The 27,658-nt window shown below is 54.0% G+C and overlaps 2 protein-coding genes across 5 annotated transcripts; one reads left to right on the forward strand and one right to left on the reverse strand.

The window, feature by feature from the left end:
• Positions 1 to 293: 293 nt before the first annotated feature.
• OCRL (OCRL inositol polyphosphate-5-phosphatase) lies at positions 294 to 22,569 on the reverse strand. 4 transcript variants are annotated; one of them, XM_064670349.1, is made up of 24 exons: positions 22,108 to 22,170; positions 21,935 to 22,014; positions 21,434 to 21,513; positions 20,574 to 20,612; positions 20,022 to 20,132; positions 19,851 to 19,943; positions 19,397 to 19,517; positions 19,147 to 19,308; positions 18,135 to 18,236; positions 17,566 to 17,680; positions 15,714 to 15,830; positions 15,381 to 15,568; positions 13,900 to 14,011; positions 12,316 to 12,425; positions 11,244 to 11,379; positions 9,998 to 10,108; positions 9,595 to 9,760; positions 9,161 to 9,396; positions 5,692 to 5,715; positions 3,321 to 3,440; positions 3,027 to 3,111; positions 2,421 to 2,548; positions 1,783 to 1,894; positions 294 to 1,669 (listed from the first exon to the last, which is right to left on the reverse strand). In XM_064670349.1, the coding sequence occupies exons 1-24, from the start codon at positions 22,138 to 22,140 to the stop codon at positions 1,545 to 1,547; spliced, it is 2,706 nt and encodes a 901-aa protein (XP_064526419.1). In that variant the 5' UTR covers positions 22,141 to 22,170; the 3' UTR covers positions 294 to 1,544. The 4 variants fall into 4 exon arrangements, with proteins under 4 accessions (XP_064526419.1, XP_064526417.1, XP_064526416.1 ...); XM_064670347.1 differs by lacking the exons at positions 21,935 to 22,014; positions 22,108 to 22,170 and adding an exon at positions 22,319 to 22,569 and having other exon boundaries at positions 20,022 to 20,129; XM_064670346.1 differs by lacking the exons at positions 21,935 to 22,014; positions 22,108 to 22,170 and adding an exon at positions 22,319 to 22,569.
• On the forward strand, positions 22,314 to 26,853 carry ERCC6L (ERCC excision repair 6 like, spindle assembly checkpoint helicase). The gene is made up of 2 exons (XM_064670345.1): positions 22,314 to 22,605; positions 22,778 to 26,853. Exons 1-2 carry the CDS (start codon positions 22,553 to 22,555, stop codon positions 26,589 to 26,591), a joined length of 3,867 nt encoding a protein of 1,288 aa, XP_064526415.1. The 5' UTR covers positions 22,314 to 22,552; the 3' UTR covers positions 26,592 to 26,853.
• The last annotated feature ends 805 nt before the right edge of the window (positions 26,854 to 27,658 follow it).

Below are 27,658 nucleotides of genomic sequence, written 5' to 3' on the forward strand. Positions count from 1 at the left end.
TGCATCCCAGTGTGGCACCTGCCAGGCCCCTGCCGGTCAGGGCACCGGCGCTGGGTGAAAGTTGTCCACGCATCAGGGGCCCACCCAGGAGCTCAATCAGCAGGTACTGGGGGCATGGGACCGTCTGCTGCTGTCCCCAGCTCTTCCCAGCACGCTGCTGGGATGGCAGGGGGAGAGCCCAGCCCTCGGCTGCCCCCAGAGTGAGCCTGGAGCCCCAGGCAGGGCTGTGTGTCACCCCAACGGTGCAGAGCTATGTGAGGGAGGGCAGGCGCGCCCGGCGCAGCCCCCAGGCCTTGCACAACGGAGGTTTATTTGGAACGAATGGTTTCCCAATAAATTATGTAATTTAAAAATTTTAAGGAAAAGAAAAAAAAATAGGCAGAAGGGAGGGGAGCCCGTGGTAGCTCAGCCAGTGCAAAGGGACCATGGAGACACATGACACCCTAGGCTGGGCCCAGGCGCTGGCAGAGGCTCTGCGACAACAGCCCACTGCCCACTCCCCTCGTGTCTCTGGCCTCCCTCAGCCAAGGCCATGTGGCCCCACAGGCCTCTTAGTGTTTGAGTAGGACAGGCCACCCTCTTGCACCCTCAGTCACCAGTTCCAAGGGGTGTCCCTTCCCCAGTTGTGTGTGACCCTGACACTGCAGCCCCCCAGCACAGCCCCCACAGCTGCTCCTCTGGCTCCCAAGGTGCATTTCTGGCTCCTTTCACCCCCCCAAAGCCTGCACCTCCTGGGGAGGAGGGGATGGAGCCCATCCACTGGCACCTGGTCACTCAGCGTGTCCTGCAAGCCAGGATGGAGGGACAGAAGCCACCTCCTGCTCTGTGCTAGGCACAGGAGAGCCTGGGAGAAGCAGAGGGCAGCTCATGGCCCTGCCTGACCCCGGCCACTCCAAGCTACCTGCCCTTCCGTGTCCCCAAGGGATGCTGAGCGCAGGGGAAGGGAGAGTGAGGGCATAATGTGAGGTGCAGGGACAGATCCGTGTGCTGGGGCCCTGGGAGGGAGGGGAGAGGGGAAGGCCCTGCTGAAGGAGGGAGGCCGAACGTCCGAGCAACCTTCCTGGGACAGCACGATCCATAGCACAGTGACGGCATCGGGGCTGGCTGCGTGGCAGAGGGTGACACAAGTCCCACACCAGTCTGGGGTGCTGTACACACCAGCAGGCATACCTGGCACCGGAGGCACGCAGTGTGCCACGGTCTCTGGGAGCACCAGCCGTCCCCACCCTTCTCCACAGCGGCTCCAGGGAGATGGGGGGACACAGAGAAGCGTGACTCGGGTGACACAGCCACAGGACGACAGGTGCTGGCACAGTGCTCGGGTATCAACAGATCCACCCGGCTCCTGCGGAGAAGCCAGAGGCTCCAGTGGTGGATGGCAGTGCAATGAGCATGCAGGTCCTCTGGGGCACAGCGTGGGAAGGAGGGGGAACACATCCCTTCCAACTGTAAACATGGCACTTGGAGAGCTTTGAGCCTTTACCCCTCGGAGCTGTGAGAGGCCCGGCTGGAGCGCGGGCCCTGGCTTTGGCACGCGGCAGGAGTCACTCCTCGTCCCCGGCGAGCAGGAAGCTGTAGAGGAAGTTGATGGCACGCTGGCGGTCCTGCTGGGTCTGCTTGGCCATCAGGTTGGGCGGAGGGCGCAGGAGGAGGCTGGAGAACAGGGCAGCTGTGGAGGCAGGCAAAATCAGCCACTGGTGAGATAGGGAGACCTTGGAAGGTGCAGAAAAGGGCTGGGACGGAGCAAGGGCGGCAGAAGCGGAGCAGAGCAACACCACTCACCGATCATGGCGACACTGACATTGTTGTCCTCCGAGTACCTGAGCAGCTCCCGGAGGAAGGACATTAGGTACCGAAACACATTGCGGTGGCAGCTTGGCAGCTGAAGGATCACCTGCAAGGAAATGGCGTCAGGAAGCTCTCTCAGCTTCCATCGCTGTAGACTGGGCACATGTGGCACTATGGACTCCAGAGCAATGACCCCCAGCTGCAGCCCAGCGACCATGGCACTTGTAGGCTTTTTCCTGGTGAAACAGTTTTCCTAGAAGCAGTGTCACCAGGAGCCACAGCCCACAAGTGCCCCAAACAAGTTCTCACTGCCCCAAAACTTCCCCCTCTGCCCAAGGACACGCTTGACCTGGCTTACTGCCCCACCAGCTATAAAGAGCCACTCACAGTCCTCTGAGGAAGGACAAGAATTGTAGCTGTGAGCAGGTGCTCAAGCCCTTAAGGACTAGAGGTGGCTTGTCCCCTCCCCTGGGCTGCTATTCCCCATGTGCTCGGGGTGACACAAGGCTCACTTGGGGTGTCTTTAGAAGAGCTGCCTGCTCCCAGAGCCACTTGCCAGCACCCTGGAAGGGAGCAGGACCCAGGAAGGCACAGGGCCATGGCAGAGCCCCCAGCCAGCAGGAGCCCCTCACCTGTCGGCACAGCCGGCTGTTGTGTGACCAGTCCAGGCACCGCTGGTACAGCTCGTAGCAGATCACAGGCTCTGGCAGAGCCTCCAAGAAGATGAGGAGAGCTTCAGCCACGGAGTGATTACTGCCCGCTGGACCCATGGGAATCAAGGGCTGTGCTGAGCAGAGAGATCCCCTCCCTCCCCAGATGCTCCATCCCTCTCCTCCTCCCCAGGTGCTCACCTCTGCTTCCTCCCTGGAGGTCATGCAAACTTCTTGCCTGCCTAACTGCTCCTCCTTCTCCTCCTCTGCTGTCCCCCATCCATATGGAACACTGCTCCACGCACCCTACACTGCATTTCCCCACTCTCTGGCCACACAGAAGCTCTCTGCTCCATTAGCCTCTTCTCCAGACCATGCTCCCCAGTATCCCTGCGCTTGGCAGAGCCCTGAGGAAGCTTCCAGAGCCCCCTGGCTGCTTTGGCCAGCACACACACAGCTTCCAGAGAGGTTGTGCAGGGACTGAGAGGAGCCCACACCCATCATGGACCCTGCCAGGTAAAGGTGACAGACAAGCTCTCCTGAGAGCAAGTTCTCCCAGCAGAACTGAGATCCATCAGGCAAGGATACGGATTGTCTCAGGAATGCTGGTGTCCAGGCAGTCAATGATCTGCTCCAACTCTCCTTGCATGCCTGGAGTCTGGAACAGGTCCTCCTGCCAAAAACAGCACAGGGATGGACAAAGTCATCTTCCCCATAAAGGCTGAGGCACATGGTGACTGTGGGGTGAACCTTGAGACCCCCAGCCAGTGCCTCAAGCACACAGAAAAGTCCTGCCCTGTAAACACCAAATTGGATCTGATCTTCAAGTGCTTATGAGGAACCAGGTCACCAGGAAAGCTGGCATGGCAGAGGCCCTCTCACCTGGTGACAGGCGTGCTTGAACAGGTGGTCAACCAAGAGCCAGATCTCCTTCGGCACCTGTAGCGGCACCTCACCTGCCTCCTCACTGTCCAGGGAGCCCATCTGCAGGACGGATTTCTCCTGGGAACAAAGAGCACATGAGAGTTCAGGGAAACCTCAGTCCCTCTATCTCAGTCCCTCAGTCTGTTTCCTACTCCCTTGTAGGGAAAGGTGGGAGAGGGGAGGCAGCAGGACCCTGCACTGCTCTGGCCCTGACTCGCTTCCACAGCACCAGCCATTGCTCTGTAGATCCTGGCTCTGCCCCTTCCTGCTGTCCCCAGGAACAACCTCCTGACAGCCCCAGCCCTCCCAGCCCCACAGGAGGGGGCTCTGGCCTCCCAGGGTGGCCCATCCCCATCCCAGCTCCCACCCTGCAGCTGACAGAGACTGGGACCCAGCAAGTCCTTGTGCTGCGTGAGCTCCCACTCTGGGTTGGATCCAGCCCCCGGGCCCACTCATCCCATTGATGTCATGTCTGCCCCAGCTCCGGTGTGCTCCAGCCATGGTTACCCTCGGGGCTCTGAAGCAGTCCCGATTTCTGGAGCTTCTTCCCTGATTTTCCCAAGGAGAGTCTCACTGAGCACACAGAACCACTGCCATGGTTCCCGCTTACTCATGTGGAGCAGCTGACGAGCTCCACAGCTCAGACATCTCCATCACATCGAGCTTTAACAGGATCAATATTCTTGGCTTGATTTTACCTTCACTTCATGATCACTCACATTCCTTCCAAAGAGAAAGCCATGCCCAGCACTCCCAAAGCACCCAGAGACCGGTCGGCACAAGCAAGAACACAACCCTGGCCACCAGCAGAGGAGCCCACAAGCCACACACAAAGCGCCTCACTCCAGCTGGCAGCTGAGGTGACAACTGCCATGGCTGTCCCTGTAGCACACCCTGGCAGCAGCCAGAGCCAGGGTCAGCTTCCACACCGCACCCAGAGACACCCTGGGTTGTCACAAGCCCAGTGGCACAGGCAGTAGCCCCAGCTGCCAAAAGGCACAGCACAGCTCTGCCCTGCACGCCGCCAGGTCCGACCCAGCCAGCAGATGTGTGGTCGTGGCTGCACGGCTGCCTCGCTCATCCACGTGCACTAGGAAGGTTGGGAAGCAGCGTGTCAAGCAAGAGCACCACAGAATTCCTCTAAAAGGAAACAGAGGAGAGTACAGACCCTCTCCCAGGGCTGTGGGCTCTTCTACAGAAACTCCCTGTGCCAGAGCATCGCTAGAGCTGAGTGCTGGAGCAGCCCTTGGCATGACCGGGAGAACTGCAGAGACCTCCAAGCAGGAGATCCCAGCAGCTCACGGAAGAGGAGAAGGAGGAGGAGGAGAAGGCTCAGGGCGCCTCAAGGCGGGGGAGAAGGAAGAGGAGGAGGAGACAGAGGAGGAGGAGGCGTCTTGTGAGTTGGCTGGGCCCTGAGCGCCCTCTCCTGCCGCGTGCGAGGAAGGGACGCATGGCCGTGTCTTTCCCACGGGAAGATGCTCCCACAGAAGGATGTTCCCAGAAGGCAGGCACAAATTCCTCCCTTCTCCTCCGCCAGGAGGGAGTCTGGGAGCTTCATCTGGTTTAACACCCGAGTTCAATCCCCTCTTAGAGAGGGGACATCCCTTCCCTCTCCTGTTTTACCCTGCCACTGCACCAACAGCCTGGGGAGGAACAACTCACCCAGCCTGGGAAGGCGGCGCAGAGCCAGCTCAAACAAGTTACAAATGCCAGAGCCTGCGTAGGGAGGGTGGGAACACCCCCGGCATCTCCCACTTGCTCTCCCAAGGACATGTTTTCCTTGCTTGGCTCCAGCACAGAGCATGGGTGCCAAGGGAAGCAGTGATCTTGCTTGGGCATCATGGCCACTGGAGCTGGCAGCCCCAGCAACACTGCTTGAGGAGGTGCAGCAACATCCACCTCCTGCAAAGGCCTTCCTTCGGCCTCCACAGGGACACAAGATGGAAAGAGCAAAAGACCTCAGTTTCCTGCTCCAGCCCTCTTCCCACAGGTCTGAGAAGGTGCTGTGGTAAACCCCACCTTACAAGCATGGTGTGCCAAAGGCTGTCAATCTTTTCTGGGAACATCCAGAATTGCTGCCAGGATCAGAAGAGTAAGTTTTTCCCCAAAAGCAAATTTGGTGAGTTTTAACATCTCAGTTGGGCTTGGATCTGTGTGCTCCTCCACGTTCTCATCAAGCCCACAGCTGTGCTAAGAGGCTTTGCTGGCAGCCGTGTCCCCTCTGTGCCCCCTCCCCTTCCCTCTGCCACAGAAAACAAGGGAAAAGCTCTCATTCTTTACAAACACACCACTGAGAAGCAGACTGCCACACTGCAATTGCTTGTGTTACCTTTTCTAAGAAGCTGTCTTCTCCCTGAGAGCAGAGGGAAAGAGAGAAGAGGAAAAAAGTGTGGTTAAGAAGGAGAAAGCACTCTTGGATTAACTCTTCTGATTAAGCAGAAGCTTAATTTGCATTACAAGAACCCACTGAACACCGGGTCCTTCACACATTTTGCTGACAAGGCCAAAGTTAAACCTGTGGTGAGAGATTTGCCTGCCAATTAGCAACAATCCTGCTCACATGATGCACAACCTCGTCAGGATTTCTGGAAAACCCTCCAAGGGGCTTGGACGGTGCTGTGCACTGGCCAACAGCTGGGCCATGGGCAGGTGAAACGTGTCCATCAGGAAGAATTTCCACTGGTCAGAATCAACGCCCCTATGTTATTTTAGCCATCTTCACTTGTGACCGGGCTGGAGATAAAATATTCCCGGGGCTAAATCTGTGTTTCTGAGTGTGTGGCAGCTGTGGAGCTTGCAGGGCCCCTAAGCAGCTTTGGGTACTGTCAGGGAAATGAGGGCTTGTGCTCAAACCCTGGCTGCTGCTGCCGCAGCCTAAGAGCATTAGCACAGCGCAGGGAGGAGCGTGCCAAGCCCTCAGCATCCCCAAACAGCCAACCCTGTGCCAGCCAGGGCAGGCTGGACACTGCTCACGGAGCCTGCAGGAGGGAACAGAAGCAGGTTGTCCAAGCTGAGTCTTGGCAGATCAACCTTTCAGGCTGGGAACAGCCCAAACACACTCCCAGGCCGAGCTGGGAGCAACTGCAGCTTCCATGGCACAGGGCACATGGGGAGGGAGCAGCATCTCAGGGTCCTCTGTGGCCTCTGCAGTGCCTGCTTCACTTGGAGGCTCCCTGAGTTCTAACACAGCACCAACAGACTGGCCTCTTCCTGGGAACAGCTTGCTCCAAACAGGAGCTGGCACAGGTTCCTCTTCTGAGGCACAGGGGGAGGGACACAGTGACAGGTTTGGGAGGGCACACAGCCACCTGCACAGGCTCATTTTGTAATGGGTGAGTCATCTCCAGCCTCACCACCCCCAACCTGCCTGTGCCTGGCTGCTCACCTCTTCATAGAGTCGTGGAATGGTCTGGGTTGGAAGGGACCTTAAAGCTCACCTCGTTCCACCCCCTGTCATGGGCAGGGACACCTTCCACTAGACCAGGTTGTTCAAGCCCCGTCCAACCTGGCTTTGGAGACTTCCAGGGATGGGGCAGCCACAGTTTCTCTGGGTAACCTGTGCCAGGGCCTCCCCACCCTCACAGGGAAGAATTGCTCCCTAATGTTGAGCCTTCAGCACGGAATGCTCCATTCTGTGAGACTCACCTGTTCCTGACAGAGGTTCTTCAAGAGGCTTTTTAAAGCCCACAATAGGATCCCAAGAAAAAACAGGATGAGATACTAATACTGAAATCCTAAAGGAGAGTGCTCAAGTGTCAGCAGCAGTGCCAGTGTCTCCCTCCTGAGAGAACCAGGAGAACCATTTCCAGACAAACTCCCATCTATACTGCGCTACCCAACACCCACCTGCCTCAGCCCCTTACTGACCTGCATCTCCAGACCTCCAGCCCAGCCAGGCTGAGGAAAACGCTGGATGCAGGGAAGGACAAGCCCACACAAGTGAAGGAGGGAAAGTGGTTCTTAAGGCACAGACACTGCTGGCCTTACACAGCCTGAGCAGTACCTAAACACAGGGAACTGCACCCAAACACTCTGGGCTGCAGAGCAGGCAGCACCTGCACCACTGCCCTGGGGCAGGAAGTGCTCAGCTTGGTCTGTCTCCAAGAATTTCTCAGCTCACAGGTAAGATCAGAACCAAAACACCTAAAATAGCTCTCCCCTTGGACACAGGGGATGTGTCCATGCTGCAGACACTGGGGCACGTGCTCTTTGCTGATTGCTTCCTATATTTCTAGATGTTTCAGTGAGTGACAGGAGAAGGAAATCTACAGGTAAAGGAAGGAGAAGAAGCCTCAAAGTACTCTTAGAAAAGTAAGTGTGTGACTGTGAGGACAGAGTCTGGGCCCAAGTTTCTCTCTACCAAGCAAGAGGTGCTTGGTAGAGCACTCAGCGCTGAGCAGGAAAAAGCAGGTGGAAAAGCCACCAAGGCCAATGAAACACTCCAGATCCAGTTCTAGAACAAGACTGACTTTCAATCGAATCCTGAGAAGTCTGAAGAGCCTGAAGCCTGGATCAGCTGCTTGACCTGAGGAGGCAAATGTATACTGCCACCTGGATCCTGCTTAGCCTGATTGTGTGTTACAAAGTAAAAATTCTAGTATAAGAATGACCTTTCTGTGTATTGGACTTGTCAGAAAAGTAAAGTAGAGACCTACAACAAAAGGTGGGAACTGGAAGAGGCAACAAGAAGCATGGGGCAACTGCTGAAGGGAAAATGTGGAAGCAATGGGAGTGGAAGCTGGCAAATCTACAGAGGTGGAAAAGCAGCAGCCTACTGGACAAAAAAACCCTCATGGAAGGGTGAGACTGTGAGAAATCAGAGAAGAGAGAAGGTATCACATGGCATAGAGACTCAAACAGGGCTGAGCTTACAGGTGAACAGAAAGAAATGGCTTTCCTGGCTGAACAAGAATGGGGACATGGACTAGAACTCAGGAGCTGCTGCACCTCACTGGAACAGGGCCAGATAATGCCATCAGGAGAGACAAATGAAACCAGCCTGGAAATCAGAATTACATCCCCAACATGGGGCTTAATCTCAGAAATGGCCATTAGAGACACCCAAAGGACAAAAGGTGACTAGGGCAGAACTGCACCCCCTCACATGCACATGATAGGCTTCAGGAGGAGGAATATTTGGAGCTGGTGAATGCTGAGGAGAGGAACAGTTCTCTGCACCACAGAGATATCTCTCAGTGATAAATTATCTCTCAGTGATGAATTATCTCTCACTGAGGCCTTATCTCTCACTGTGGTTGGTGTGGGAGAAACTGGCCAGAGAGGCCATGACATGGCCCATTTGCTGAGCTGTGCCCATCAGCACACCACACCCAACACCACAGTCCCTCCTTCAGTCCTCCTGCTTCTGCTTGCTCCTTTGCCCTGAGCAGTGGGAATGCATCCAGAAGGAAAAGGCTCCCGGAGCACTTGGCACAGCAGAAGAAGCCCTGGCACCTGGGAGGACAGGACCTCAATCACACCTCTTATGACACACAGTGCCACCCAGCTGAGCCTGCCAGCACCACTAACACCAACATGAGGTGCTGAGATCACTTTTTTGTCCCATCAAACAATGTTTAGAGTCTACTCAGACAAAAGGGATAAAGTATAGGCTGTCCAAAGCCATTGGCTGTGGTGGAGAGGAAGAATAAAAGAGCACCTCAAGCTCTGTGAAAAGTCACTCAGCTCGGTGCCAGCACAGCCAATCTGAGCTGCAGGCACTCCTGCTCTTGGGAGTAATCAGAAAGGAGTCAGGTCTCTCCCTGTTAAAGGAGCTCCTCCAGAACACTGCTACTCACCAGGTCTATGAGTTTGGTGACTGGAACTTCTCGGATCGGTCGCTTCATTCGGCACAAAGCCTCCAGGGAGGTGCCAAAGCAGCTGGGCAGGTAGGTCCCACTGATGGTCAGGAAATAGTCCTTCCCTCGGTCCAAGTGCAGGACAAGAATATCCTCAATTTTATCCTCGCCGGAGTTCAGGAGGGTGACCGAGTCCTTGCTGACGTACACGTCCAGGGAGATATCTGTGCTCTCATCTGCAACACACAGGAGATCTCAAGAATACACGGACACTCTTCAAAAGGGATGACAAGGACAAATATACAATGGCAAGGACAAAGGCCACAAAAGAGAAGACAAACAGACAAGGCTGATGGCAAGAAACATGGGACACGGGAGAGACGGGAGGGACTGAATGGAGATGGGATAGGAGCCTACACCAATACACAACTCACCTGGTTCCAGGTAACCTTCACAGGGTTCGGCCCGAAGCCACGGCTTGCAGTAGTGGCTGTCGTTGAGCTTTGGGATGAAGGAGAAGTGACAGGTGACCTGCCCATTATTGGTAATCTTAAACTTCTGCTTCTGCAGCTGACGGAATTTCACGTTCTCAAACTCAAACTGCAAAGAGAAAACACAAGTGATGTTAGTGGCCACAATGGGGCACACATCCAGACTCCCCCAGACTCTGCAGTGGCCCCCAGACATTGCTGTGGCCCCCCACGGCTGAGAGGAGCGCACCGAAAGAGTTCAATTTCCTATAATCGAGTTCATTGAACCAAAGTCTTTAAAAGCAGTTCTGGCACTTCTAAGGCTGCTGCGTTTGGGAAGTGACAGTGATTCTGGTCTCATCCTCACCTCTCTCCTGCTCAGCTCCAGTGAAGGAAGAAAGTCATTCTCCATCCTGTCCATTATACGAACGATGTCTTCAAACAGCTTCCGGTACTTCTGCTCATCCACAATCTTCACCTGTGGGAGACAGAAAATGCTCAGCAAAGCTTCTGATTGGCTTCACAGGAACTCTCTTGGTCATGACCAAACTGCAGAAGTGAACTATTTCTCTGAGCACTTGCTTGTGCAGCTGAAAGGCTGAGAGGGTTCACATGCCTGGGTGCACTCCCAAGCAGCATCTGCAACCTTACACATTTCACCCCTGCAGATGTTACCAGGGTCTGTCTGGCCACTGGTCACACTACCGGGAAATCACTGGGGGAATCTCTTTTAAGGAGACTCAGCCTATTCCACTCAGTCCTGGTGAGGCACATCTGCAGTGCTGTGTCCAGTTCTGGGCTTCTCAGTACAGGAGGAACATGGAGCTCCTGCAGTGGGTCCAGCAGAGGCTACAGAGATGCTGAAGCTGGAGCATCTCTGGGACCAAGAAAGGCTGAGAGAGCTGGGCCTGTTCAGCCTCAGGAAGAGACACTAAGAGGAGATCTCATCAATGTCTGTCAGTAACTGCAGGGAGGGGGCAGAGGATGGACCAGGCATCAGTGGTGCCAGGCAATAGGACAAGAGGCCACAGGCAGAAACTGGTGCTCAGGAAGTTCCACCTGAACATGAGGAAGAAATTCTTCCCTGTGCAGTGACTGAGCACTGGAACAGATTGCCCAGAAAGGGTGTGGAGTCTCCCTCACCGGAGATATTCCAGAACCATCTGGATGCAATCCTCTGCCACGTGCTTCCTGCTTGAGCAGGGAGGTTTGACCAGACGCCCCACTGTGGTCCCTTCTGACCTGACCCCTTCTGGGAGAGCAGGAGGCAGCAAAAATGGACATGGACTGTCCCCATTCACTAAGCCAGGAATCCCAAATGTCCTGCCAGCCACTCACCACCAAACACATTCAGGTGTGAACCAGTGACAGTCTGTTGACACATCTGGGGCAGCACAGGTACAACCAGACACAGGCTACTGTTGTGTCTCCATGCGGTGGGGAGAACGCAGGGGCTCCCCCATTCCAGTACTGCCAGAGGCAGCACCCCCACAGCAGCCACACCTCAGTTGGGTTCATCTGTCCTCTTGCAACAGCCTTAGCAGAGATGTCCTGACTCCTGAAGGAATGCCTGGAATTGCTGGGATCCTGCCCCAGCACATGGATAAACCTACCCCAATGCGGAAAAGCGCGCTGACAGGCTTGTGGTCACTGGTCTTCAGGTCCATGTGACTGCAGTACCGGAGCTGATTGATGTTCCCTCCTCTCCAAAGGATCCGATCACACCACGCTGGCACACGACACTTCCCACTACAAAGAAAAAGAGATTACCAGGGAAATCCAACGGTCCTAACAAACCAACTAAGCTGTTCCTTTTCCTAGCCAGCCAGCTCCCTCCACCCCCACCATCACAGCAGTGATGGGATGAACCCTATCACTTCCCCCAACTTGAATTCTGTGTTATTTCTTCTGCTCTCTACCCCTTCTCTGATGCAGCAGCTAAAATTCCTGTCCCTTCCAGCATCAGGAAAACAAAACGACTCAGTCAAGCCCACTTCCAGAGCCTGAAGCCATGTGTGCTGTGACCCAAGCTGCATGACTTTCTTTTGCCGCCAGATCTTTCTGCCCACAACTGGATCCATCACTTATTGTTTCCACTATGGAAAGTCTACTCAGCGATTACTATCATGTTATGAAGCCTGAATCCTAGGTTATCCTTCTTCAGATTAACTACTGTGCTGATTCATAATCACAGGCAGAGTCAAATCCAATCACTATATGGTCTGAAACTCCTTCTTGGGAGTTTCTCCCTTTGGAGCAGCCCCTGCAGCAGATGCAGCCGTGTCTGGGGGAGGCATCAAGCAGGAACCACGGCTGCTATCACAGCACAGCCACCCGTGGGTGTGCAAGTCAGGGGACAGGGTGACTCAGAGAGCCTGTTTCCTTATCTCTGCAATTCCTTTTTATGTGTTTGCCTGTCCCTGGTAAAAGAGAAAGCCCCCAGTGCAGGGCCCCCTGTGCTCATGCTTCACCTGCCTTCATCCAGCAGGATCGGCAGCAACTGCGGTTTAAGGGATGCGCCCATTCATCATACACAGGGGCTGCTCATTGCAGAAAACAGGGGAAAGAAAGGAGGGCAAACACAACACTGACAGGTACTTCCAGCTCTAGGAAGCAGGAAATCAAGTTTTGGGAGAAAATGCTTTTTATGTCATAAGTAAATAAGCCCAGTGGCAGCCAGTGTACCTGGAGTCCCAGCGATCTGTTTTAGAGTCATATTTATACGTGGGGATGAATTTAATCTCTCCCTCCATGAAATCTGCAAATGCTTTCTTCTGAGTGCGCTGAATATTCAGCTAAAGCAAAAAAAGAAAGCTTTAAAAAGAAAAAAACCAAACCAAATCAAATCAACCCTCCCCCACACAGCAGTGTCAGAGAGCAGATCTACAGGCAGAGCAACCACGACCTGTGGCCATGGAATTCACAGACATCCCCAAATTGCCTCTCAGACCTCACACCTTTAAGAGAGGTAAAAATTCAACTCATCAGTGGAATGTTTTCCAAACAGACTGAGTACCAATGGGCACCAAGCCATGCAGGCAGCATCAAATAAGAGTTAAGGGAAATACTAACTGCTCTGCTTGTGCTGAATGCCTTCATTAGTTTTTCAGGCTCAAGGTCACTATTATTAAACTTTCTCTGCCAACCATTTTAGCAAGAGCCTCTAGGACTGCGCTCGGTTGATAACCTGACACCACCCTCCTTCGCTCGTTTCCTCTTCTGAAAAATCTCCTGGTTGTTTTTTGTTTTCCTCACTGAAACCTAAGCCACAGCTGTTTCCTGCACGAAGCTCTGCAGCACAACAGAAACGAGCTACAGAGCAGAATGAGATTCACTGTTAAACTGTGTCAGAGGTGATATTGCACAACTGCAGTTGGGTTTCACAGGAGCAATCCTTCACCTGAAAGGTACCTGCCCTGGGTTTCAGGGTGCTGCAGAGAAGTGCTGAGTGGGGAAGGCGACAGCACAGAATTCAGGTCAAGCTAGCTGAGCAGATTTGGGCTCCAAATCAATACCTCTTCCACAACACTGATCACAGCAGCTTTTGTTGCTGTTACAAATTCCTGTGTTCAGCTTGTAGTTTGTACATAAGAGAGAACTCCTGCACTGAGACAGAGACACACCTCCATGGCAAATGCCTGAGTCACCCAGTTAATCCAGTATGGACAATCTGGTTTTGTTCAGGGGGTTGATGCCACCAGTGCACCCAGAGCTCCGTCAGGGTCCAGTGTCTATGTCTATAGACCCTTCTTACAGAGTGTCATGGAATTACTTAGATTGGAAAAGCCCTCCAAGACCATTGAGTCCAATTGTTCCTGCAGCATTGCCAAGCCACCACTAACCCATGCCCCCAAGTGCCACATCTACACGTCTGTTAAATCCTCTCAGGACTGGACTCCACCACTGCCCTGTGCAGTCTGTGCCAGGGCTGTTCAGCGCATTCCAGAAAGAAATTTTCCCTAATATCCAACCTAAACCTCCCCTGGTGCAACTTGAGGCCGTTTGCTCCTGTCCCTTGTTCCCTGGGAGCAGAGCCTGATCCCCACCTGGATCTACTCTCCTGTCAGGGTGCTGCACAGAGTGAGAAGGTCCCTCCTGAGCCTTCTTTTCTCCAGGCTGAGCTCCCCCAGCTCCCTCAGCTGCTCCTCATCAAACCTGTGCTCCAGCCCCTTCCCCAGCTCCATGTCTGCCAGCTCCTTCCAAGCACAGGCATATCCTAAACCAAGACAACCCCTCAAGGACGGGGGAAATGTGAGTGAGTTCACTGACCTGGTCATATGTCAGCAGCTTCTGAAGCTCGTTCTTGCTGATGAGACTCTTCACTTCACTGGCATCTGGTAGACACAGCCTGTAGTTCAAGTCTCCCAGCCAGATGACAACACTGGAAACAAAGACATATAGAATCATGGAATGGTTTGGGTTGGAAGGGACCTTAAAGCTCATCTTGTTCCACCTCCTTGCCATGGGCAGGGACAGCTTCCACTATCCCAGGTTGCTCCAAGCCCCATCCAACCTGGCCTTTGACACTTCCAGGTGTCCAAGGGCAGCCACAGCTTCTCTGGGCAACCTCTGCCACAGCCTCACCACCCTCATAGGGAAGAATTTCAGAGCAGATCAGCAATTAACACCTCCCTTTTTTAAATCATATTATGGTTGAGACATGTGGAAGACAAAAAAGAAGACACGAAAGATCGAGTCCAAAAGCAGAAATTTCTAGTGGCAGCAGATCCTACAGGACCAAGTCCATCTCCTGTGGAATCTTCCAAGGATTGAAGACTTAGTTTACTGGGAGATAATGAGTTTGCCTCAGCCCAAAAAAAGCTAGAGAACAGCACTGACCCTCTAATGAAGTGAAACCAGTTATCCCACCAAGCTTCACACAAAATCTAGCTGGTATTCAGGCTCTTCACATGTTCAGAAGAGGGAAGTGATGGAGCTCAGTAAGCAGAGCCTGCCTGTCAGCCAGCTGGGCAGGAGAGGCACCTGTATCTGCAGGGTCACACCCCGTGTGACATCCCGGTTTTACCTGTTGGTTTTTCACTGCCTTTCATTCAACCAGAGCAGGTTACTGCTGCACCATCTGCCCAACAAAGACCAACTGATGCAGAATTGGCAGGAGCAGAGTTAGATTCCTGTGGAGTTTACAACCTTCTGGATGTTGTTTCCCATCTCAGCCATTAGCCACAGCTCACCAGCGCTCACTCCCGCCCTGCTCCTCTCTAGGTTTCCAAAGGGACCTACAGCCTTGTCATTACCAGCAGCTAAAGAAACACTCTTGAGACCCACTCTTTACTCCATAAAGGGTTGATTAAAAGATTAAAATTTAGCCCCCCCTCTAGTACCAGAACTCCTCCTGGTTTTTTTTGTCAAACCTCAACATTTGCACTAGTGGATTATCAAGGATAATCTAATAGTTGAAGTATTTTCTGTACTAATCCACTCTACATTTTATTTTTTTTTTTTAAATGGTTTAAATATTAACTACAGAATTACCAGTCGTTTGTATTCTGTTTAGGCCTGCTGAAGAGTTACACACAAATGCAAGGAGAGGGACGCTGGGGACAGCGCAATGAGGAGGTGACCACAGTTTGTCTGCAGGAGCTGCAGAACAACACAGCCCTTGGCACTTCTAGTTATTTTATCAAGCCAGAAAACTTATCTGCATGAAACCTCCTGTTGCTGCAATTCTGGCTCGATTTGGGTAAACCAACACCTCTTCAAAAGGGAAAACATCAATAACAACAACTCACTCGTGTTTCATGATGTTGAGCTGAGGCAGGCTGTCATCGGGGGTCTCAAAGCTCATCCGGGCACAGATGTCCTTATAATCCTGGTTTCGGCGCTCAAAGTCCTCCACATGGGCAGCCAGGTGGGAGTTGACGACGCAGAAGGTGGTGTTGTGGAACACAAACCTCACGGCCACACCGCCCTTGTTGCCCTGGGAACAGCAGGTACCAGTGGGGTTAGAGCAGGAGTCAGGTGTGGCACAGGGAGGGGACAGGGATGGTACAGGTAAACAAAAACAAGCTGTGCTGCTTCTCGCATGGATACAGGGAAGCAACAAGCTGGCCAAGGTGACTCACCATCTTTCCCATGACTCCCGTGCCCACAGACTCCGTCACGATCTCTCTGATATTGCTCAGATGATCCTTCTTAGCAAATACGAGCAACATCATCCCAACCAGACGGACCATTTGCACCTGCGAAGATAAACGGGATCCTGAGTTCCCAGAGAGGCAGGGGGAATGCAGTTCTGATCTGCCTGCTCTGTCTGATGCTCTGCTGCTCTGGCTCCCCCTGTTCCTCATCATGTTCTGTACTCAATCCCTAAATTTAATAACATTGCTGAAAGGGCCTCCTGTCCCACAGGAAGGTTCTGGGGGTCAATCTGTCGCTCCCCAGAGTTGTGAGCTGTGCTGAGCTCACTGCATTCCCCACGCTGGTGCTTCTCTACAACAGGATGAGGTAAGAGAAACTGAATAAATACACAGCAGGTCTGTTGGTGAGGTCTCAGCCTTTGTCAGCACAACCAGAGAAGACCCTGAGTGCTCCAGCCGGTTCTGGTGTAAAGCTGTGGCTGTGCTGAGGCTGCAGGTGCAGCTGGGAGTCAGGGCTCACCTTGGCTTACTCCTAACTCCAGCAGAGCCAGTGGCACATGCAAAGGGGAATGGACAAAGATGTTATTTCCCCGAGGCAGACGTGCATGGGGTATCAAAAGGCATCTCTGAGCTGTACAAGTCAATTGGTTTTCAGGAAACACTCGTTCCCTAAAGCAAAGGGCTTCTCTCTGGAGCTGAGTTGTTCTCCTCTGCTGCAGAATTCAGCCCCCAGGGCTTAACACCGTGCTCATGTGCTGTGTCCCAGTGGGGATCTTGGGTTTGCTGCTGATCTTTTACACGTGCTAAGCCAACGCCTGCCCAGTCTGTGATCTTCCTGAACCTCCAAAACAGTGGGGTCACCACTCTGAAACAGTGACAAGGCCTCACCTTCTTGAGTGCAATCTGCACCCTCACAGAAACTTTCAGATGGGATTAAGTCTAGGGAGTGAGGGAAGAAGCTGAGAGCTGGAAGAGCCCAGCACCCAGTCTGCTCTGCAGAAGTGGAATTTACAAGCGACCACAAGTCTTATCTACAGCTTCAGCCACTTCCCCCTCCTGCAGCCGTATCCTGTGCTCTCTCTTTCACCAGGGTGGGAGGAATTCACCCAAAACTCAAGTAAAGAAAAGGGCCTCTCTGCACTGCAGGTCATGACTCCTGACTCCCCTCCACGGGTCTCAGCTCAGCTAGGTGCTCTGTTCCCTGCTTCACCCCCTGTAACACCTGCCCCTGAGCTCAGCTCAGAGCAAGCAGGACAGGGTGTGACATTGAACACGCGGGCTATGGAGGACAGGGAAACCCATTCATATATTTAGGACTGGTCCCTGCAGCAGAAAGGTTTGCTACAGCAGACGTAAAACCAATGGCTTGCTCTTAACCAGCCAGAACAAAGTCCTGCCACAGCTGAAGCAATTCTGTCCCAAGGCAACAGCCTCTGGAAGATTTTTTTTTTCATAAATCATCCCATTCTTTCAGGAAAAAGTTATTCATTTGATTTACCAGCTCAGGACACACCTGGCTTCTATACTACAGGGTGAGATGGTAACACAGGTAGAGGATTTGAACCTGTTGCTTCCCTGGCACCACCTTCCTATTTGATAAAGGTATTGTGATCCCCACCTTTATAAATTTCTGCTTCGAAGCAAAATATTCCCCGACAACTGTGGGGCAGAAATACACACTCCAGATTTAACTTGGCACACTTGACACATGCCCAGTACCACCCTTGGTTTCTCCAAGCCCTGCTCCTTGGGTAGGTGAGGAAAGGGAAAGCCCCTTTCCCTTTTCCTTCCCATCATGCCAGCTCCATGACAAGACACACCACTGAGCAGAACTCACTTTCTTGTACTTGGCCTGAGGATGCAGGGCCCTCTCCACAGCAGCCAGCCACTCCTGCTCCTTCGTAGAATCAAAGTAGAAGAAAGCCTCTGTGCTGAGGTCCAGCTCCTGGAACCTGGAAACCCAAGAGCTTAGCACCTTCAGCCCTCATGCACATCTCCCTCTTCCTACAGGAACGCGAAACCTCCAGCAACAGCCCTTGGAGGAGCAGCTGCTTATGGCCACTTGCTAAATAAAGCAGAACAATTTCCCCATGGTGCCTCTGAGACCCTACCCATAACCCCCTAGCAACCCTCTCCCCTGGGAAGCACCCCTTTAGGCAGAGGACAACCAGGGAGCTCTGCAGATGCCTCCAGGAAAATCGGTTATGTCACGCCAGCCTTGTTTAACCCAATCCTCTGCCTCATCTGACAGCTCTCTGCCCTCAGACAGTTCCTGTGCAACACAACTCAGCTCTGTGCAGCCTCTGGGAGCATGACAAGAACCTAAACCAAACATAGCCCTCCAGGATCCCAGCAAGAGCAACAAAGAACCAGCCCCATTAGTAAACCTAGGTTGCTGCCACTCACCCAACACAGTAGAAGTCGGGAGGCTCCGTGTCACACACCAGCCACGGCTCCAAGAAGCTGTCAGGAGACTGCCCGTTCACATTCCACGTTCCCACAAAAAACCTACAACACAAAAGGAGCTGAACCATCAGAAAACACAGTGAAAACCACAGCAGCACAGCAGTGTCCTGGCTGGGAGCAGACACTGTGAGCACACACTGACACACTGTGAGCTGCCCCTGCGTGGGGCTGTGCCAGCCGGGGGGAACTGAAATTCACAGGATCCCAGAATCCCTGAGGTTGGAAAAGACTGCCAAGATCATCGAGTCTAACCTGTGATCAACCCCCTCCTTGTCACCCCGCCCAGAGCACTGAGTGCCACATCCAGTTGTTCCTTGAACACCTCCAGGGATGGGGACTGCACTGCCTCCCTGGGCAGCCCCTTCCAATGTCTGACAGCCCTCTCTGTGAAGAAATTCTTCCTAATGTCCAACCTGAACCTCCCCTGGCACTGCTTGAGGCCGTTTCCTCTTGTCCTGTCACTTGTTACCTGGGAGCAGAGCCAGACTCCCCCTGGCTCCACCCTCCTGGCAGGGAGTTGTATAGAGTGAGGTCTCCCCTGAGCCTCCTTTTCTCCAGGCTGAGGCTATCCAGCCTCTCCTTAAAAAATTCTCCCAGGTGTGAGTCACTCCCAGTGACACCCCTCCTGGACTAAGACATACCACCAGCAAACATCTGGGTCTTTTAGCACCATGTCATGTAGGGCAAAATCAGGACAGCATGGTGGGACATCTACCTTCACCCTTTCTGCCCAACTGCTCCAGCCTCATTGAGGCTCAGGAGATCTGACACACACAGGGAGAAGACACAATAGGAGCAGCTGCACCATGGGCACTTGGTGACTTTCGGGCTGTACCATCCTCACTGGCCACTTGAGCTGCCATCCATCAGAAGCTGCCAGGATATAAACCTGGGTGAGATCTGAGCTCACAGCAGAGATCCCACAGCTCTGTCCCTTCCTCCCCACTCTCACCTGAAGTTGTGCCAGTTGATGTAGGCCTTCTCCCTCTTGGCCAGCACGTGTTTGATGAGACCCTCTCTCTGCCCCGACTGTGTGCTGGGCAAAAACATCTTGCGCATTGTGTTGGTCACTTTGGGCTGGTCTCTGGATGTACCTTCTCTCTCTCGGGGAAATCTAGGAAGGAGGTAAAAACAGCACTAGAACTTGTTCTGCTGTCTAGGAAGAGAAGTAAAAAAGGGAACAGATGCCCTGTGTTACTTACTGTCTGTTCTGAGGAACAGGAGGAGGTGGGGGCTCCCGCCGAGATCCCGCTTGGTGGTTTTGCATATTCCTTTTCTCTTCTAGGCTCAGAGTGCTGAAGTCATCCTCAAACCCCAGAGCTCCTGTAATGAAAAATCCAAGCACAATGCCCTGAGAAACAATCTGAAACAGCTCTGATCAAGATGGAAAAAATATAACTCCACAGAAAGCAAAAAAACCCCAAATGATAACAGGAATTTATCAACTGTGTGACTCAGGGAATGGGAGAAAGGGGCACTAATCACAAGTCAAGGCAGCAGGGAGCTTACTACACACAAACTAAGGCAGAAAAGAGCACTCAGGAAGGAATGAACAGACCAGGGAGCAGAGGCCAGGCTGCCAAGGGCAGGGTCAGGTCCAGGTCCCACCCCAAGCACCCCAGCACTGCACATGCCCCTGAGCAAAGCCAACTGTACCTGGAGGAGAGGCCTGCAACAGACCCGGGAGGCTCTTCTCCACCTGATGCCAGATGGCTCCGTCCTTGGGTTCAGGAGAAGCTTTCAGGTGGGCTGGAACAAACCCCACCCTGTCAGAAACTGCTGACAAGTCAGAGGATATCACACACACAGAGGTGCAGCTCTGCTCACCCTCCTGGATGCTCTGCACTTCGGACAGGAATCCCAAGCAGTGCTCCTCGTCGGGGATCTCAAAGAGCCGCTCCGGTGTCTCCTCGCCCTGTATCCGGACCTTGCAGCCTGCTTCAAACACACTCACAGAGTCAGCCCAGGCCGGCTCACAGTCGGTCACCAGGCTTTACACACAACTTCCAGATGTTGTTTCTGATGGAAACCCGCACCTAAGTTACTCTCCCTGCGCTTCTCAAATCCCCCCACCCTGCTTGGGGTATCCTCAGCAGGTTCTTCTGGCTTTAGGAATCCTTCTCCCTACTGCAATCTATCAGAGAGGAGCTCTAAAAGCAGTATGGAAAATTGCAAATGTTTCAATCATTTGCATTTCAGGCCCTGTCCGTTGCAATAACTGAGTGGTTATTGGCAGAGCCAGATGACATCAGAGGGAAAACAATCCTGGCTTGAGCAGAGGACAAACACAGAGCCTGGGGGAAGACTGGGAAGGTGAAACAAGCACCTGGCAGCTGTTCCCTGACAGGTCAGCCACACCACTGCCCTTGTAAAACTTACTGTTCGCAGCTATATCAATCAGCAGAGTTTCTTCTGCCTCTGGAAAAGAGAAAAACAGGATCAGGACAGCTCATGCTAGATGCTGCAGTAACTGAGGACTTAAATAATCACGTTGCTTGCTATAAACCACAAAGAGTCCTGAAAGAGGAACAAACAGCACTAATTTACGTACATTCCTAACAGCTCTGGCACAGAGAACCTAGACAGTCACCTCCTACCAAGTGTCCCAGGGAGATTCCCAGCACACAGAGTTCTCACACACTTGGATGGTTTTTCCCCATCAGTGCAGCTACTTTGGAAAAGACCAACCTGACAAGGAACTTCAGAGCTTCTCTACAGTGCAAGACCAGGGGTAGAACCTCACTGAGCTGCACAGAAGGAAATGAGCCAATCTGGCTAAAGTTGCTTTTATTCCTGACAAGGATTTGCCCCAAGGACACTTGCAGCTATTTAAGTCCTTCCAAGCCAAGGCCTAAAGCCCTTCCCGATCCAACTGCTGGGAGCTGAGAGCTTGCCAGACCTTATGGAAATTTAGATCCGAACATGCAGGAATCAGGCAAAAGTTCCCAACTCTCGACACGACAGAGAAGCCAGAGAGACAGACACCACTAGACACCAAATTCCAGCCCCTGCAAGCCCACCACGCACCGGGGCCAGCCAAGTTCCTCACAACTACATGCTGACATGGAATGACAAACCACTTGGATGAGGAACAAGGGGATTCCATAAACTGTGAGTTGCAGTCTCACGGGGAAGCACACAACCCACACCTGCTCAGGAGGCACGTCAGGAAACACCACTAAATTTGAGTTTGTGGACGAACAGCAGTGGATTCCCACCCTCCCCCCAGCAGTCAGTACCTTGCACACACTTAAAGCGGCTGTTGATGGGAATATAATCCGGATCGGAGTTTTCTTTCTCCTGTGAGTGGATAACGATCCTGCGGACAGAAAAAAAAAAAAAAAAGACTTGTAAAAACCCGGCAGCAACGCCCTGTTCTCTCACATACACACACACAAACAGCCGCGGGAGCCGTGTGTACACAGACACGGTGTTTGATTGCTATCGCTGTACTGACGGGGAAGGAACAAGGAAAAAGCAACACAGGTGGGACCGCGCAGGACGCGGGTGCCCGTGGGGAGAAGTTAAGAGCTGTTCAACTCTGCCTGGCGCGGGGCAGATCCAGAACCACACAAACTCCAACCCTGCGGCTCCGGCGGAGCCCCGGCAAGGCACGGCCGGAGGATGAGTGGAGACCGCCGGAGGCACGCTCGGCTCCCGAGAGTCACGGCGGCCGTAGCACCGACCGAGCCGGGCCGGGCCGAACCCCCGCGCCCCATCCCCGCCCGGCCCGCACTCACCCGTAGCGGCCGCCCCGCCGCGCCAGGCCGAGCACACACGGCTCCCGCCGCCCGGCCCGCACCTCCGCGCCGGCAACGCTCTGCGCCGCAGCTAAGGAAACCTCCGCACCGCGCCCCGCCCCGCCCGCCCGCCCGGCCCCGCCGCTCCCGGTCCCGCCGCTCCCGGTGGATACGAGCAGGCCGCGGCCCGCGGCGCGCGCCTCCATGGCGGCGCTCGGTCTCCCGGAGACTCCGCGCCGGTCACGGGCGCGGGGCAGAGCGGGGCAGAGCGCCGCCCGCCACCGCCCCCCGCGCCCCCTGCCGGCGGGCGGACCCCACCGCCCGTTGACCGAGGCGGAGGGCCCCGGGGCTGCACCCGCAGCGGGGCGGGAAGCGGGAGCGCACCGGGGACGAGGGCAGTTGCGAGTCCTCCGGACTCCCGCCGGGTGCCCCGCACCTCGCCTCGCCTCTCGCACGGCGGGGACAGCACGGGACCGGCACCGGTCCCCGAGTCCCCCGCCCTCCCGGGGCAGCGCGCAGCCACGCCCCTTTGCTCCCGCCCCCGTGCTGATTGGCTGCGAGCCGAGGTGATTTGCATGTGACGCGGTGCAGGACGGGAAGAACCGGGTTTGAAGCGCCATGGCGGCCTCGGCCCCGGGGCAGGCGGCGGACGAGGAGCAGCGGTACCGGGGGTGAGCGGGGCCGGGCCGGGCCGGGCCGGGCGGTGTGCGGGGACTGAGCGGCGGGGGCGAGGGGCTCCGGGGCGAGCAGAGGCGGCCCCAGAGCGGGGGTGGCGGTGGCGGGCCAACCTCCCCCGGTTGCGGGCCGGGCCCGGGCGCGCGGTGCTCACGGTGACTCCCGCAGGTTCGTGACCAGCGCGAAGGCAGCGGCGGGCGATGGGGACCTGGAAGAGGCGCTGCGGCTGTTCCGGCTGGCGGCCGCCATCCGCCCCAGCGAGAAGCTGCGAGGCCGCATGCAGCGGGTGGAGGAGGCGCTGGCAGCGGCGGCGGCCGAGCAGGAAGGGCAGGAGGAGGAGGAGGAGGATGAAGGCTTCGTGGATGTGTGCGGCAGCGGCCTGCTGATCTACGGGGAGATGCACGAGAAGCTGTTCCAGCACCAGCGGGAAGGCGTTGCATTCCTGTACCGCCTGCACCGGGAGGGCAGGCCAGGTGGCATCCTGGCAGATGACATGGGCCTGGGCAAGACCATCCAGGTCATCGCCTTCCTCTCGGGTATGTTCGACGCCGAGCTCATCCAGCATGTCCTGCTCATCATGCCCACCACCCTGGTCAGCAGCTGGCTGGCCGAGTTCGCTCGCTGGACCCCTGGCTTGCGTGTCAAGGAGTTCCACGGCACCAGCAAGGCGGAGCGCACCAGGAACCTGGAGAGGGTTCAGAGGAAGAATGGCATCATCATTACGAGCTATAATATGCTCATTAACAACTGGAAGCAGCTGGCCAGTCGCCACGAGGAGGAGTTTGTCTGGGACTACGTCATTCTTGACGAAGCACATAAGATCAAGTGCTCATCAAACAAGACGACGAAGTGTGCGTACGCGATCCCAGCCCGGCACCGTGTCCTGCTCACAGGCACCCCTGTGCAGAACAACCTGCGGGAAATGTGGTCCTTGTTTGACTTTGCCTGCCAAGGCTCCCTCTTGGGAACAGCCAAAACTTTTAAAATGGAATACGAGAATCCTATTACCAGGGCGAGGGAGAAGGATGCAACTCCAGGTGAGAAAGTGCTGGGGCTAAAGATATCAGAGAATCTCATGGCCATTATAAAGCCCTATTTCCTCAGAAGAACTAAGGAAGACATCAAAAGCTATTCTGCTGATAAAGCAGATGCTCCTCTTCCTGAGGATCCAAGTGAGAACAGGGCTCCTATCATGCCATCTCTCACTAGGAAAAATGACTTTGTTGTGTGGGTGTATCTGGCACCGGTACAGGAAGAAATATACAGGAACTTTCTCTGCCTGGATCACGTGAAGGAAGTGCTGATGACAACCCGATCACCTTTGGCTGAGCTGACAGTCCTGAAGAAGCTCTGTGACCACCCCAGGCTTCTGTCTGCAAGAGCCTGTATCCAGCTGGGCTTGGAAGAGCAGGAGTACTTTGAGCAGGATCATAGGAGCGAAGCAGATATGCTTTCAGGTGCGAATAAAATAGATCACCTCTCTGATGAGACCATGATCCAGGAGTCTGGGAAAATGCAGTTCCTCGTGGGACTGCTCGAACGACTGCGAGAAGAGGGACACCGAACCCTGGTGTTCTCACAGTCGAGGAAGATGCTGGATATCATAGAGCTCGTCCTGTCTCGCCGACAATTCCGGATCCTGCGCATTGATGGCACGGTGACCCACTTGACGGAGCGTGAGAAGCGCATCAGTGCCTTCCAGAGCAACAGGGACTACTCTGTCTTCCTGCTCACCACGCAGGTCGGGGGCGTCGGCATAACCTTGACAGCAGCCAGCCGAGTGGTGATCTTTGATCCCAGCTGGAATCCAGCGACTGATGCTCAGGCTGTGGACAGAGCTTACAGGATCGGGCAAAAAGAGAACGTAGTGATTTACAGGCTGATCACCTGCGGCACTGTGGAAGAGAAGATATACAGGCGGCAGGTGTTTAAGGATTCGTTAATCAGACAGACCACTGGTGACAAAAAGAACCCGTTCCGCTATTTCTCCAAACAGGAACTAAGGGAGCTCTTCACGCTGGAAGATACTCGGACGTCTGTGACTCAGATCCAGCTGCAGTCCCTGCACGCCATGCAGAGGAAGTCCGACACGCAGCTGGACGAGCACATTGCTTACCTGCACTCGCTGGCGATGTTTGGCATTTCTGACCACGACTTGATCTACACGAAGGACACTGCTCATGAGGAGCAAGTGGAGAGCGAGGAAGCCCATGAGTACATCCAGCGGAGGGTACAGAAAGCCCATGAGCTGGTCCAGCTGGAGTCCCAGCTCAGAGACCAGAGGATGGAGGGGATCAGAAGTGCCTGTGAAGAGGAGTGGCAGAGACCACCAGGATTGGTTTCTGGACCCAGGAAGTTGTCTCCGGGGGTGAATGACAAAAATCACTTTATTTCACCACCAGTAGCTGATGCACATGAAAAAGACAAATTTATTGACTTTACAGAGGATGAGGAGGTCCAGGTACTTGATGTCAGCTCCAAAATGACAACTCTAACTATTGATGACTCGAGTGAGCAGAAACTGCCACAAGATGTGTCAACTATAGAGACAGAGCTGCTTAATACCCACAAGGCAGCAGAACAAGGTGATATACAAGAATCTGAGCAAAATCTCGAATCCAGCATTATACCATCATCCCCTGCACTTGAGAAAGAGAGTCGGAGCCTCCAAGAGAAACAGCATTCCCATGTACATTCAGACAGCTTGGCTAAGGCAGGGAATGACCTGTCTGGGCATCATCAGCATTCCTCCAACGAGTCTGGCATAGCTGACAATCCTGAAAGGGATGCAGAAATGTCAGTTCAGGTACTTGACCCGCACATTGCCCTGGGGACAGAGCAGAAGGACGTTCCTGAGGCAGCTTCCACTTCTGCAGTGCTGAGCTTATCAAATGTCACACCAGAAATCCATGGTGGGCTCTGCAAGTCTCGTGTGCTGGAAGACAACTTGGAGGACACATCTGTGCTTTCTCTCCAGGATCAGGTTGACTTCAATCTGGTCTTGGAAGAGTCTGAAGAGGGATGGAAGGATGCCTCAAATAGGGAAGGGTCAGTGGAACACCCCAACGAGAGCTTCCAACTCCAGGCAGAAAGTTTGTGTCAATCTCCAACCAAAGAATCTCCAAACAAAAGTCAGCTGAGTGAGAACAGTAACTGTGGCAAACCCTGTCCCGCAGATGAGGAAGAACCAAACGCCTCCCTGCAAGGGAGTGAAGCATTGGAGGAAAGCAGTGGTCTCTTTACTTTTAGTAGGAGGAAATGCTTAAACAGAATTGCTTCAGACAGCGAGAGTGAAGAGCAGCCTGAACAAATTCCCTCCTCTCCCCTGGATAGCCTTGGGCACCAACTTCTGGAAGGAATTAGCGCATCCACCCCTAAATGTGACAGAAGCAGGGCTAGAGCCATCTTTTCTCCTCAACTAAGTAACAGTGGTAGCAGGTCTAATGCTTCCAGGCGCTCATTCATCAACCAAGTAGTAGATGAGGTGGAGGATATTGGGGAAATCATGGAAACCACCGGTGAAGAAGGTGATGATGACACTGATGAGGAGCAAGACAAGCTTGTGGAAGAAGAAGCTGAGGAATGTACTGGGGGATCTGCTGAGACTGAAGAAGAACCTAGTGGAGAAACACTTGATACAGGTGAAGAGTCCTCCCATGTAGATAGTGAGGAATCTGAGCAGTCCGAGGCGGAGGAGACGGAGTCATCTCAGGAGGAATCCACTGGTGACCCTGAGCTCCAGTCGGGTGAGCAGATTGACTACTTCACCCAGGAAAGCAGCTCCGAAAAGGAGGTTGGTCAGAATTCCTCTCCTGCTGTGGGAGATTATGACACCTTGGTGTACAGTGGGAAGAAACTTCAGAATGATGGGAAACTCCAGGAGGCATTGGACTGCTTCCTGCAAGCTCTTGACATAAAAAGTGGAGATCCTGAAGTTATGCTTCTGACTCTAAACTTGTACAGACAGCTGTCACAGAAGTGAAGGGTGTGAGCACAGTCTGGCTGTTCCTCGTTAACACGTGTCTGCACCATGGCACCAGGATCCCTGAGCCAGCTCCAGGCTGGTGCCTCCCATTCGCTCATGTGACTGAGCAAACTCAGCATCTCCTCTGTGAGGAAACAGTCCAAGAATCCAGGTGTTGGATGCTGGGGAGGGAACTTCACTGTGGAGTCAGCTCACAAAGGTGAAAATAGCTCATGTTTCTGTCTGGTTGTTTAATAAAAAGATGTTGTTGATGTCTAAACCCCTCTCTAAGCTGGCAGCTCTGGCTTCACCCTTTGCCCCTCCAGGTTCTGTCACTCCTCTCCCCTGAGAGGATGGGGACACTGTGGTTCCATGGCCACTGCACAGCCCAGCCTCGGGCTGATGTGATTGCTCCCTCCTTCTTGTCTTGAAATAAGCCAACTTGGGTGCCTGAATGTCACCCACCCTTTGTGTGAGCTGGCTGCTGGTGCGAAGGAGAGAACAGCTCTTGCAGCCTGGTTGTAAGGTGGTCTGAGAATGGATTGGCTGTGGAGGAGTTAAAAAGATTTAAAAACTGTTTGCTGCTCTAATTTCTCCAAACAGTGGAGGAAGTGGAGCAGAGGAGGCCAGCACAGCATCTGCTTGGCACCAGGTGTAACACCCAGTGTGGTAGTGCAGGAGCCCTTCTGAACCCCCTGACAGGTGTGTATGTGTGGGTGGGGGGCTGTGGGGCTAGAACTCCAAAGAAAGCAGGAGGGGATACTGGATTTAACTGCTTTTTTTGGTAAGGAAATCCTCTAACCCTCTCCCCACACACAGCTGAACTCTGTTAGAGGAAGTATCTCTCAGGTCCTGTAAGCACAATGAAGCTATGAAGAGGGTTTGTAGTTCACAGAATCACAGGATCATGGAATGGTTTGGGTTGGGAGGGACCTTAAAGACCTTCCAGTGCCCTGCCATGGGCAGAGACACCTCCCACTATCCCAGGTTGCTCCAAGCCCCATCCAACCTGGCCTTGAACACTTCCAGGGATGGGGCAGCCAGAGCTTCTCTGGGCAACCTCTGCCAGGGCCTCCTCACCCTCA

Source organism: Pseudopipra pipra, chromosome 13 (assembly GCF_036250125.1).
Source record: "Pseudopipra pipra isolate bDixPip1 chromosome 13, bDixPip1.hap1, whole genome shotgun sequence".
NCBI lineage: Eukaryota > Metazoa > Chordata > Aves > Passeriformes > Pipridae > Pseudopipra > Pseudopipra pipra.

Excerpts from the sequence above, each read along its gene's own strand:
- OCRL (XM_064670346.1), bottom strand. The coding sequence starts at position 22,554 with ATGGCGCTTCAAACCCGGTTCTTCCCGTCCTGCACCGCGTCACATGCA. Across the intron at positions 19,309-19,396 it reads CCTGTTCCTCAGAACAGACA|ATTTCCCCGAGAGAGAGAAG; the intron begins GTAAGTAACACA and ends CCTCCTTCCTAG. Across the intron at positions 9,761-9,997 it reads TGGAGCTGAGCAGGAGAGAG|TTTGAGTTTGAGAACGTGAA; the intron begins GTGAGGATGAGA and ends TTCTCTTTGCAG.
- ERCC6L (XM_064670345.1), top strand. The coding sequence starts at position 22,553 with ATGGCGGCCTCGGCCCCGGGGCAGGCGGCGGACGAGGAGCAGCGGTAC. Across the intron at positions 22,606-22,777 it reads GAGGAGCAGCGGTACCGGGG|GTTCGTGACCAGCGCGAAGG; the intron begins GTGAGCGGGGCC and ends TGACTCCCGCAG.